The 13,937-nt window shown below is 34.2% G+C and overlaps 1 protein-coding gene across 1 annotated transcript in view; it reads left to right on the top strand.

Moving 5' to 3' along the window:
- Positions 1 to 13,937, top strand: part of LOC121374835 (cAMP-specific 3',5'-cyclic phosphodiesterase 4C-like) — a 196,127-nt gene that overhangs the window by 86,425 nt on the left and 95,765 nt on the right. Inside the window, exon 3 of the mRNA XM_041501946.1 lies at positions 7,611 to 7,718. Coding sequence (XP_041357880.1) covers positions 7,611 to 7,718 — 108 coding nt within the window. The remainder of the gene's footprint in view (positions 1 to 7,610; positions 7,719 to 13,937) is intronic.

Genomic DNA, 13,937 nt, shown 5'->3' with positions numbered 1-13,937 from the left:
GATGTAAAATCATTATCAGTGCAAATACCCCCACAAGGTAATCATTAACTGTGTAAATATGCTTTGTCATCCATCACACAAAACACTGTTGTGAATGCATGGACATGCGTGCAAACAGGTTGAAGTGTTTGGTGGAATGTTTTGTATTAAAGAAACATCTAGTTGTATTGTGGTAATATTTTCATGTAATTCTCAATACAATGTGGCATTTTATTGTACATGTTTGTACTGAATACATGAGCTAAGCTACAATGTGAAAATAATAATTGAATGAATTGCTTAAAATCTCCAGCTCAAATTAAAAACTTAATTAATTTTAAAAAACCCACCTTGCTATATTGTTGGGTGTCACTGAGAGAATATGATGAAATTAAATTGTTTAATTTAAGTATCATGTCTGTTTAATATTAGGTAACATCACTAATTAAAATTGACTGACTTTACTTGTTCATGTCCTAAATTTCACAAGCGATGAATAAATTTATTTAGTAGTTCACAATGAAATAAAATGTTCCTAATGTTCTCATTTGAATACAAATACAGTAATTAATGTTTCAGTTTGCAAATTGTCCCCTATCACTGCAATATGTGATATAGTAAACACAAAAACATGTTGTTAAATATAATTATAAAACTTAAAATTCTAGCATAGTACTTATGTTGAATAATTAAATTAACATACACTAATTTAAGCATAGTACTTATGTTGAATAATTCAATTAACATACACTAATTCTAGCATAGTACTTATGTTGAATAATTCAATTAACATACACTAATTCTAGCATAGTACTTATGTTGAATAATTCAATTAACATACACTAATTCTAGCATAGTACTTATGTTGAATAATTCAATTAACATACACTAATTCTAGCATAGTACTTATGTTGAATAATTCAATTAACATACACTAATTCTAGCATAGTACTTATGTTGAATAATTCAATTAACATACACTAATTCTAGCATAGTACTTATGTTGAATAATTAAATTAACATACACTAATTTAAGCATAGTACTTATGTTGAATAATTCAATTAACATACACTAATTCTAGCATAGTACTTATGTTGAATAATTCAATTAACATACACTAATTTAAGCTAATATTTCACCAATAGCAGGAATGGCGGTATTAAAAATAAAAGTTCAAAGCTTTAAATTTGACTTGGAGAGATGCTTATTGATATACTAGTTCTGGGTTTTTTTCTAGTAGTGCTATAATATTATGTATAAAAGAATACAACTTAATATCGAGTGGCTGAAGGTGGCTCAGCCTTTCTAGATGTTTGTTGGATCATGTCACATGGCAAAAAAGACAAAAACTTTATTGCATATAATTATACATTCCACATACGGAACTGGATACAAAACATATGCACAAACAAGACACAAACAAGACTCATACTATTCTAATGACTAAATGAAGACTAATTAATTATTGGCAATACATGTATTATCATGAATATGCTGGTATAATGATGATATACAGTTACAAAATTTATACACTTGGTTCATTGATGCCCAAACATGTGTTTTTTTTAATCAGAAACTATTAGATATAAAATTGGATTTAGAGATTGAGAAAAAAATATCAGGCTGTGATTATGCACATAATCTACTCCAGTCTTTTCATGCAGTTTCTCATCATAGACAGAATCTAGAACCTTTTAATTTTAGTTAGCAGCTGGCTGAATTACTATTTACAGCTGCTAATCTACCACTTTTGTCTTACTGTGTTTAAATACAAAATCTTCATTAATCCATTTTTAGACTCTTTAAAAAATATACATTATTGGTGGTAGGGAATTATTTCACTTTTACTACTAGTACTTTGTCTTGTACTTGATTTCTTTCAATTCATTAAAAATATATATATATATATTTAAAAAAAAAAAAAAAAAGTATGTTTAACATCCAATAGCCAGTGTGTGTTTTTATACTGGGGTATCATAAATATTCATTCATTATAAAATGATAGCATATATCAGTTACAGAATACTTGTCAGTGCAGGAGAATTTAGGAATAGTATCAAATTAAAATAAAATGAAGTTATGAATAAACCAAATGTTTCAAATTTAATAATAATAATAATAATAATAATAATTCCTCAGTCTTTTACTATAGCTGGAAGCAATATACATGGATTCTGCAGATTTTAAAGTTTTCTGGATGGAAGGCCATATAATTACTGTATGTCAAACACCTAACAACCAGTATGATCACTGACATAAAAAGCTACTGTAATATTTTACTTTGCTGACTTTCTTAGTATCCTGTAAAATGCTCACCTAATGCGTTGTCGGTTTAGGATCGATCCCTGGGCTCATTGGGCTATTTTTTGTTCCAGCCAGTGCACCATGCTGGTATATCAAAGGCTGTCTCGGAAAGTGCATATAAAATATCCCTTGCTACTAATGGAAAAATGTAGTGGGTTTCTTCTCTGTGAATGTCAGAATGACCATATGTTTGACATCCAGTAGCCGATGATTAATAAATCAATGTGCTCTAGTAGTAGTGTTAAACAAAACAAAATTTAACAGAATAAATATATTTGTAACTTTAACAGAATAAATATATTTGTAACAGTTCTGAAAAAAACTACCTGAACTTGTTGCTTCTGTTAAAGGGAAGCAACTCGTCATATCAGCTGTACACATTACTGAAAAGTATCACATGGTTATCTCCCATGAATTGTTTTACATTGTAACATTTTGTCTATGGATGTCCTATGGTTAAATGTAAGTTTTGGGATTGTTCATGAAGTGACTTAATGGGTGAAATAAGACAGGATTGTTAATTAACTGTAATTGTTGTAATTATGTCAAATATTTTTCTAAAAAGGCAGCTCAATTTATCCTCCTATTAAAAAATATATAAGAATTGTTTCTCATTTTTTAGGAATTTATCGATGTATAAAACTCACAAATGGTATAAAATCGCGTAGCTATGCTACGCGATTTTATACTACATTTGTGACTTTTATACATCGATAAATTCCTAAAAAATGAGAAACAATTCTTATAATTACAAACAGTACAAGAAGTGTACCTTAAAACACTCAAAAATAATTTCTTTCGTTCTTACCGTCAGCCATGTTCTGTAAATAAGCGTAGGAATACATGTATACATACTATTGGATGTTTTGGGGTTGTTTTTTAACAGAATAAAAACAAATAAAAAATATATTGTACTTTTTTATTTATTTATAACATGAATATCTCATCCAGTTTCCCTTATTTTTTTAATCGAGAAAACAGGTCACTTCCTTGTTCTATTTTTAAAACGATCACCGAACTGGGTCATTGGGCTTCTCGCCCATCCAGCTACAAATAGTTCCAATCGATCTTGGTCTTTCCGTGATGACGTATTTTTATGAGGTTTATGGAAGGATAACGCTTGGTTTTTTAGTGACGTCAGCCAATCAGAATACAGTAAATCGTATAAATTCGGAAAGTTTGTAATTATATATATTTTTAAAAAATAAAAAATATTAATACTAATAATACAATTTAAAAAAAAAATATATACATGTACTCATATTTGGAACACTTAAAGGAAGATAATTAGAGATGTTGTCAGTAAAATAAAATATGAGGATTTTGTTTTCATCTTAAAATTGCTTCTTACTCCGCCCCCTTTTCACAATTCCAATTCTCACAGCATCATAACCGAGTTACGTGAAGGGGTGGGATATATGTGGTAGAGCACTTGCATGAGGTACAACTAATCACAGGATTGACTGTCTTCGGTGATCCCTGTCGGTTGGCCCATTGATCTATTTCTCATTCAGCCAGTCCTAAACGGCTGGTGTAACAATCGTATGTACTATCCTGTTTGTGGGTTGATGTATATGCAAGATCTTTGAAGTTGCTAATCAAAGAGTAGCTCAAGGAGTGGTGGCAGTGTCTTTCCTTTCTGGTTATTTCTGGCAGGGAATATTTTGTTCAGTATCATGACGTGATTCGCTGCACAAATTTCAGAGATCACTACACAATTTTAAAACATTAAACAGTGGTTGCTAATCAGTTTTCAATTGACTAGAAATATTGCTAATAAACATGTTGAAAACAAAATGTTCCCTGTGTGGCCTTTAACCATATGTTCGATGCCATATGACCCTAATTCAGATGTGTTGAGACTAGTGTTAGGTAATTAAATACAGCATCTTTTATACGCCCGTCTATTATAGGGTGTATTATGGCCTTTAACCATATGTTCGATGCCATATGACTCTAATTCAGATGTGTTGAGACTAGTGTTAGGTAATTAAATACAGCATCTTTTATACGCCCGTCTATTATAGGGTGTATTATGGCCTTTAACCATATGTTCGATGCCATATGACTCTAATTCAGATGTGTTGAGACTAGTGTTAGGTAATTAAATACAGCATCTTTTATACGCCCGTCTATTATAGGGTGTATTATGGCCTTTAACCATATGTTCGATGCCATATGACCCTAATTCAGATGTGTTGAGACTAGTGTTAGGTAATTAAATACAGCATCTTTTATACGCCCGTCTATTATGGGTTGTATTATGGCCTTTAACCATATGTTCGATGTCATATGACTCTAATTCAGATGTGTTGAGACTAGTGTTAGGTAATTAAATACAGCATCTTTTATACGCCCGTCTATTATGGGTTGTATTATGGTATGGCGTTGTCCGTCTGTCCGTCTGTTAACATTTTCTTGTCCAGATCATATCTTGCATACAAATGCATAATGGACCATTAAACCTCACATGTAGGAACAACATGGGATGGCAGTGTATCACATACTATTACTAGGTCACTGTGACCTATGTTTCAAGGTTTACTGCACATAACAGCAAATCCGTTTCCCGACTATATCTTGCTTACAGGACCAACAAACCTCACATGTAGGAACAACATGGGATGGTAGTGTGTCGCATATTATTACTAGGTCACTGTGACCTAGTTTTCATGGTTTATTGCACATATATAACAGTAAATCCTTGTCCGGACCATATCTTGCATACAGATGCATACAGGACCATTATACCTCACATGTAGGAACAACTTGGGATGGTGGTGTGTCACATACAATTATGGTTTTCCATCAAACTCCTCACCTCACCAGTACTCTTGCTAATATGTTTTTTTGCTTTTGATGAACTCATGTGTTTTTTCTCCATCCAACGCCTACTACATAGGCTACTCAAACAGAATAGCACAGAATCTTTTACATGCACTTTTCCATAGACAGGACAGCACAAACAGTGGCCTTGAACTTCATATTAAGTTATTTTCATTCTTGTATCAAATTAAGATTCTGGCTGTCTGTCCAGGACAAATTTTTTGTAGTGTGAGATTTGTCTGCATGCAGTCTTATAGGCTATTCCACAAAATAGCAAATAATCTTTTATTTGTGCTTCCCAAAGACAGGACAGCACATACCAGTGATCTTTCGTGCTTATATCAAATTAAGGTTCCAGCATGTTGTCTTTGGCACACACCTCAGCTACATGGGTTGTCTGTTCAGAACAGGGAGTTAGTAGTTTGTGAAAGAGAAGTCAATATTGTGACCTTACACCTAACCTCCGAGTTGTTATCACTCACTCAGGGCTAGAGATGGTACCAGGATATGAACCCAGTACCTACCAGCCTTAAGTCTGTTGGCCTAACCACTACACCACTAAGGCTGGTAACAGTAGACTTTGATACACTAGTCTTGCACCAAGGGCAAGCAATCTACTACCAAGTCACAACAAATATTTATTTTTAAAATGTACATTAAGGTGAACCTGAGTTTTGTGAATTTAGCTATCTGTTTAGTACAGTAATCAGTGGATTTTGACTTCTCTTCTGCCACACAACACACTTTATAGGCTTTCTAATTTCCAGTTATCATCAACTGTTAATGAATCTCTGTTCAGTAGAACCATTACTAGTTTCAGTTATAACAGTTATGAGTAGTCATGATATGTTATCCTGTCTGTGGCAAAGTGCTTGTAAAATATTCCTTGTCAGTCAACAAGAGTAGTCTATGTGGTGATTGCAGGTTTCTTCTCGCAGTCACCATACATGTTAAATGCTTGATAACTATGATTTAAAATGTGTGAGTAAATAAAAACTTCCTGTACAGCCAGGAGTTCCCTGTAATAGATATACATTCTGTGAGTATGCTGTTTTGGATCATGTTTCATAACTGAAAACCTCTTTACTACACTTTGGAGGTGACATTATGTTTTATCTAATCCCTTCAGTATTTCTAGGTCTATTACTTTGGCATAAAAAACCTTGAGGTGGTGATGTGTTAGATCTAAAATTAACTTCTGGAGAAACGGAATCAACATGCATCTTTTGTTATGTTGTTTTCATTTTTATCATATGATTGAGTTATGACGCACAGCCTTTATATACAACTGAATAGTACTAGTATTAGCTTCTTTGTTATCGAGTCTTTGCAAAATTCAGTATACACCAAGAAATACAAGACTCTGCTAGGTTGGTGGTGGAGAACTGTAAATGATTTCGCTTGCTCTGTGTGAGAGAATTGGCAAAGTAGTGTCTGTATAAAAGTGGATATATATGGAGAAACTACGTGGTGGTTCGGTGCAGTGGCAGTTCCAGCCTATTTGTGTTCCTCGCATTAACGTCCGACCTATGAGTGATTCTCCAACAAGGTGTGTGAGAATAATCCATCTTTTAACATACTTACTTGACACCTACCATTCCCCCAACTAAACCTGCTCATTGCTAGACAATTTAAAAGTGCCGACTTTGGCAGCTCCTATAAAAGTTCTTGGGTAGAAAAACACTGTAATTTCTCATTTTGATCATGTGCAAAGGAGTTGGTACGGGCATGGTACTGAAGTGAAGGCACAAATTGAATGGACCGATTGAATGCAGAAAATACTACTGAGACTGTAGCCTGATGATGAATGTATTGATCGTTGGGAAGCTCACCAAAATGTCAGGCCCTGATCGCCTGTATTGGTTTCTTATCAAGGAATTTGTCTGCCACTTGCATGAAGCTGTTGTTGATTTGTCAAATCCAGTTTGGGGAGACATGGCCTCCCATTTGCCACTTTTATGTGTCACAAAAACTGTGGAATTGAAAACTTTTTACTAATTCCAAACTGTGGAATAATTTTTCTTTGAAAATTCCTGCAAGAGATCTTTGAATTTACACTTCAGGCACTTATTTTTTCAACAAAACTTAGGAAGTTTTGCTATTATTCGAAAACTGGATACATATATATATATACACATTTCTATATTGAATTGCTGTTTGTTGAAGTTAATATGACCTAAATGTGATTGGAAATACACAAATTTCATTGAATGTTTTAGGAAAATCAAGATCATAATATTTGTACAGTCAAAACTTCAGTCTGTATAGTCTCCTAATGTGTTTCTGTTATTTAAACATTTGAAAACATTTGACTAAAATTCCAAACTTGTGACTTCAAAATGATGCAAAAATTACAGTTTCTTTCTCCCAATTTCAACAAGAATGGGAAAATTGGTGTGTCTAAGGGTGGTTCAGAAAAATCCAAAAGTGCTATGTCGAAAATACTGCCTGATAAATGGAAGCCATCTAAACGGAGAAATTCTATTGCTATTCATTCCAGGCATGCCGAGGACCTGATTGTGACTCCATTTGCCCAAATCCTGGTCGGTCTACGGAGTGTTCGCAACAACTATATCTCCTTGACCAACATGACGGGTCAAAAAGACAGGTCAGTGACATTGTTTAAAAAGGTTTTTTATTACCTTTCTGTTTTTTCTTTTAGTAATAAATATTCAATCTTCTGTTAAACTATGGTTTTTTGTGTACTTTTTTCCTGTCCATTTTCTGTAAATCCGTAAATACATGAATCCATGAATTATCAAAATAATTTGTCTGCTATGTCTGTCCTTCATGCTATCCAAGAAGCATAATATATGATCTGTATATGTCTAAACTGAGCAATATTCTTACTGGGCCTTTTTTAAATTAATTTTTATTAATGTGCCTTCACGGATGGGTATGTGCATATATGGGTATTGCAGGAATATGGAAATTATTAACATGTACATGGATTTATGCAATATAGACATGGAAAATGTACATATGGAAACCTATCTTTAAGCGGTTTTACGGAGTAGTACATGATGCAGGGTTCACAATTGGTTGATATTCTTGACAGAAATTCAGTCTGGTAAGCTACACATTCTGTCAGCCCGAATCAAAGCCTGCCATACTAAACACAATTGATTCAAACTAATGTGTAGATATAAACTTAAATAACTGCCAGTCCAACAGGACGACAGGCAAGACAATCTCCCAGCCCATGGTGATGTATAAACTTAAAATAACTGCCAGTCCAACAGGATGACAGACAAGACAATCTCCCAGCCCATGGTGATGTATAAACTTAAAATAACTGCCAGTCCAACAGGCACAACAATCTCCCAGCCCATGGTGATGTATAAACTTAAAATAACTGCCAGTCCAACAGGCACAACAATCTCCCAGCCCATGGTGATGTATAAACTTAAAATAACTGCCAGTCCAACGGGCACAACAATCTCCCAACCCATAGTGATGTATAAACTTAAAATAACTGCCAGTCCAACAGGATGACAGGCTAGGCAATTTCCCAGCCCATGGTGATGTATAAACTTAAAATAACTGCCAGTCCAATGGGATGACAGGCAAAACAATCTCCCAGCCCATGGTGATGTATAAACTTAAAATAACTGCCAGTCCAACAGGATGACAGGCTAGACAATCTCCCAGCCCATGGTCATGTATAAACTTAAAATAACTGCCAGTCCAATGGGATGACAGGCAAAACAATCTCCCAGCCCATGGTGATGTATAAACTTAAAATAACTGCCAGTCCAACGGGATGACAGGCAAAACAATCTCCCAGCCCATGGTGATGTATAAACTTAAAATAACTGCCAGTCCAACGGGATGACAGGCAAAACAATCTCCCAGCCCATGGTGATGTATAAACTCAAAACAATCTCCCAGCCCATGGTGATGTATAAACTCAAAACAATCTCCCAGCCCATGGTGATGTATAAACTCAAAACAATCTCCCAGTCCATGGTGATGTTGATGGGTAAAACCGAGCCGGGAAGTGACTTCTTAAGACAGGACAGGATGAATCTTGGTGGTTGAAGACTTTCCAACTCAACCAGTGTCCCAAGACTGGTGCATCAAAGGCCATGGTGGGTACTGTCCTGCTCAAGGGAAAGATAATATAAAAGATCCAATGCTACTTTTTTGTACAATAAGCCTATACATTGTGATATTAAGAGATTCCTCTCTGTTTGTCTCTACTAAGTGTCAAAATCACCATATGTCTTGTCACAAGCCCTGACTTTTTAAGACAGATGACTGTTAATTTGGGTCATTCTGTACCATATTAGATAATTTGGTATATTATATGTGGTCTGTAAACAGAGGTGGCTGCTTTATAAAGTGGCTTGTTGATCAGGTTTGATGCTAAAATATTACCTTCAGCTTGCAGCTATGAGTAACATGGAGGTTTTAAAACATATATAAATATGGTGATTAGGAATCACACCATTATTGCAGCCAGTCAGTGGCTTGCATGTAGGTGACCAAAGTCATTCCATTGAAACATGTGCTCCTTTTGTTTATGTTTTCCTTTATTCTCTTTTGTTGGAGTTGGAAATAATTTGATTGTTAGGTTATGCAATGATGAAAGGGGTCAACTTCGTAATTACAGGATTGTTTCATGCATCTAGAACTAAATCTCATATCATGTAACATATTCCATAAAATCTAGGGCACTCTGACTTACAGACATCAACATTTAATTTTGAGCTCGTATAAAAGCCAACATAAATTAAATTTATGACCACTAAATAGTTAACCATCTATTGGTTGCAGTTGATTCAAGTACATATTTAACAAAAATATTATGAATTACTTTTTTGAGGTGCAAGATCTTTATTACCGTATATCTTCGCCTGTAAGTCGATCTCGGCTATAAGTCGAGTCCCTAATTTCAAGCCCTGAAAACTTATTTTTTTATTGACCCGTTTATAAGTTGACCCATGAAAAACTACTTATAAATATTGAAATATTTCTTATTTTCAGCACATGAGAACAATAATATTTGAACAAAAGAAAATTATTTTACAAACTTCGGTTTTCACGTTTTGTACATCGCAATATAATCAGACTATTCCAATTAAACTATCATTATTACATAGCATCAAAACGAAATATTCCCTTAGTAGAGAGTGAAAGCTGTTTGACTGTTACTGTATAGTATTGTACAGATGGTTTTGTGCACAGACAACAACTTTATTTATAAACACTGACAACAGATCACTACGATAAAACTGAAAGTATCACGTTTTGCCGCCATATTAATACATGTAAGGAGGATAACTCTGGAAAGTACACTGGTTTTTGTACCAAATGATGTGTGTCCCTATTGCTCTAGATAGTGAACTGCAGAGATCAGTCTATTTTAAGGGAAAGCTCAGTAATATTCATGAAGTTAATCACCGCCAAAACATTGTTTGAACAACCATTAATGCCAGTGACCAGATTTCAAAATAAACTCAGGCAACAGGTAGTTAGTATTGTTTACATTTTTACTATTAGTGATGACTGTTAATTTAACTAAGTGGACTGTTGTCTTGGCATGTGAGTGAGATCGTACGCCTTTTCGCATAACCAAAACCGTTCTAATGCCAAAAAAAATAGGTTATAAAAAATAAATGTGTCAAATTAACATATTTGAGTATAAATACATGGCATACTTCAACAATAAAATTTGTAAAATAATCCCCAAAACAGTAATATTTTTTGTTGAATTTTTTTTACCCTCTTATAAGTCGACCCCCCAAGTTATAAAATAATTTTTGGGTGAAAAAAATTCGACTTATAGGCGAAGATATACGGTATGTATATTTTATAAACATCATTTGTTTAAGGTAAAAATTGTGTTTAGATCATGATAACTTTTACAACTAGATTTGAGACGTGTTGTGTGGCCTTTTTGCTCATTGTACAAAAAATTCCTGATCTGTATTTATTTTGGTCATTGTATCACTTAAATTGCGCAACTTGATCCATGCATGCAGATGTTCTTTGAATTATCTTAGAAGGGGATGTCTGTTTTAGTGACTTAATCCTGGAAGCTGTTTCCAACTCGTGCATGCATACATGCATAGCTTTCTTATGTATCAGGAATTGTGCACTACATGCCAAATAAAATCCCATAGGCAACAATGTTAACGTATGCAGTATATCAACCAAACTATGACCCATAAATATGAATACACCAAACACCTTCCCCAAAGTATTAATTGACGAAAGTGGAACCTTTTACAGTTTATTTTTGATAGAACTGGATGTTTGTAAATCTATTTGGCAGAGAGCAACTTACAATATATCTACATAGTACAAAATGGTTCATTTTCGATAGAACTGGATGTTTGTAAATCTATTTGGCAGAGAGCAACTTACAATATATCTACATAGTAAAAAAATGGTTCATTTTCGATAGAACTGGATGTTTGTAAATCTTTTTGGCAGAGAGCAACTTACAATATATCTACATAGTAAAAATATGGTTTATTTTTTATAGAACTGGATGTTTGTAAATCTATTTGGCAGAGAGCAACTTACAATATACAGTCGAACTTCGTTAACTCGAAGTTGAAGGGGACGACGAAATAGTTCGAGTTTCAGGGAGTTCGAGTTTTCGAAATTCGTACAGCAGACCCCAAAGTGAAACTGCATTGTAGTATTATCATTTCGTTGATATCGGAAGACACGTTTGCTGCTCCATCCCTGTCCCCAACACAGATGTTAGCACATTCCTTCTGTGTATATGATAAAACTAAGTAAATATTAACAGAAACGAGATAAATCCGATCAATTTGACGTACATCTCTATGTACTTTTATTGTATTTATTAATAAATTAAAATACTGGATGTCGATTAGCACTAAGTACGTTGGCTATCCCCCCATTTCTGGGCCCTTCGCCAGATTGCTTGGATGACAAGAAAGCGTGACTATTAACCGATCTGGCTATCCCCCCCGTTGCCGGGTCCTTCCCCAGATTGCTCGATCTCTGATGTATCAGTTTTGAACATAACTAAGTGACTAGTAATGAATCATTTTGAATTCACACTTAAATAGCAAATAAATTTGACTTCATTCACTTGTTTAAGAGAAAAAACAAACAGCGTTAATTGTTATTACAACAGTTCTTTGAAGATTACAAGACTATCCGTACTTTGTGTAATGAGGCCCACTTGCGTGTACAAACACCGACAACCAAATGCAGGCATGTAGGATCATTTTGTTCCGAGTGTATCATCGATAGCCGAGACCAGTTGGGGCACTCACGCTTGGCTTGGGTGACAATTCATTTTTCTTTAAAGTATTACCGGTATAGTTAAAAGGCTGTCACTCCACAAACTTCGAGTTTTGGAAGTACAATATCCCTTAATTTTTTATGGTGGGACCGAAAAATTACTTTGAGAGATAGAGTTTTTTTAATGTTCGAAGTTTGAGTGTTCGAAGTTATCGAAGGTCGACTGTATCTACATAGTATAAAAATGGTTCATTTTCGATTTTCGCAAAAAAAACTATAGTACTTAATTTTCAGGTACCTAGTACATGTTTGAAGCACACGACTATTTGACACAGTGGTACTATATTAAATAAAATTGAATACTTTTACTGCCTATTGTCACCATTGCCAGGACTAGCAGTATAATTAACTGCTCTATCAAAAGTGCACCTTGAACTTTGACCTAGCTGGAAGATGTTTGGTTTAATACTACCTGCAAATATTGGAAGTGTGTACATGTCTGATCAAGTAAACACAATCAAAGTTATTGCAATATTTGCAAATAAAAAAGTCTGATGACTGGAGGAGAGGGGGGAGGGGGAGAGAGGACGACACTTGCTCCTTAAGACTATATATGAACAATGAGATGGATTTACTGTCCCTCCCCCACTGAATATTGTGTTCTATCAACAAAGATATATTGGATCTGTGAAAGTATATATTTAAAAATCACTGAATCACTATCTTCTGCTCTTCACTAATGTCTAATAGTCAATGATTGCAAATACCTTTTTTTTTTCTTCTTTTTTTCTGTGTTTGTTTTTTGTTTGTTTGTTTTGTTTTTTCTTTCTTAATTCCAGTTTATTTGAAATTTTCATTAGTAAGTTTAGAAAAAGCAACATCATTGTTGGGTCACGTAGACCACCTGTTCTTTTTCCCTTGGATTACACGACAGCTCCCTTTAACAGGGTATCTGTGAAATAAAAAAAACTAAACAAATTTCCTTTTGAAAAGTAAATTGCATTTGTAAAGAATGTGAGTCCATTTAGAATAAATATCTAGAAATGATCAGACATGTTACATTTCCATTAAATTTACTAGATTTTCACACTCTTTCCTTGGACAACTAGCACAAATAATTAAAATGCTATTTCTGGTGTTTTTATGTGAAAGTGTTGTATGGTATGACTGGTATGAGAACAAGTATTTTCCTGAGTAGTAGAAAGATGCTTGTACTGCCAGGATTAGAGAGAGATAGGCAGTGAGAATCTGTTGGCCAATTAGTCTAGCTGCATGATGGGCTACATGTAACATTCAGAACAGAAATGTACAAAGTATGTTTACTTATTCGGGCTTATCTGTTTATAGAATAAACTTTCCTAGCAAATGTGGTGCTGTTTATAAGTGTTGATATTATCTGTTTGAGTTAATTGGGACCATACATTTGTGCATGGTGTTGTTTCTCTCTACTTTTTAAAAATCTGTATCAAGGTTCTTCCTACCATGTTGTGCATCTTTGAGAACATCATAATTTCACTTTTCTATTTCCTCTTTGTCAATATTCTCTTACATTCCCCAGTTGTTCCACCATTGTTGTCTCGCATTTACAAAATAAACT

This window comes from Gigantopelta aegis, chromosome 6 (assembly GCF_016097555.1).
Source record: "Gigantopelta aegis isolate Gae_Host chromosome 6, Gae_host_genome, whole genome shotgun sequence".
Classification (NCBI taxonomy): domain Eukaryota; kingdom Metazoa; phylum Mollusca; class Gastropoda; order Neomphalida; family Peltospiridae; genus Gigantopelta; species Gigantopelta aegis.
Note: the sequence above shows the minus strand (reverse complement) of the source record. Positions and strands in the feature narration are given on the sequence as shown.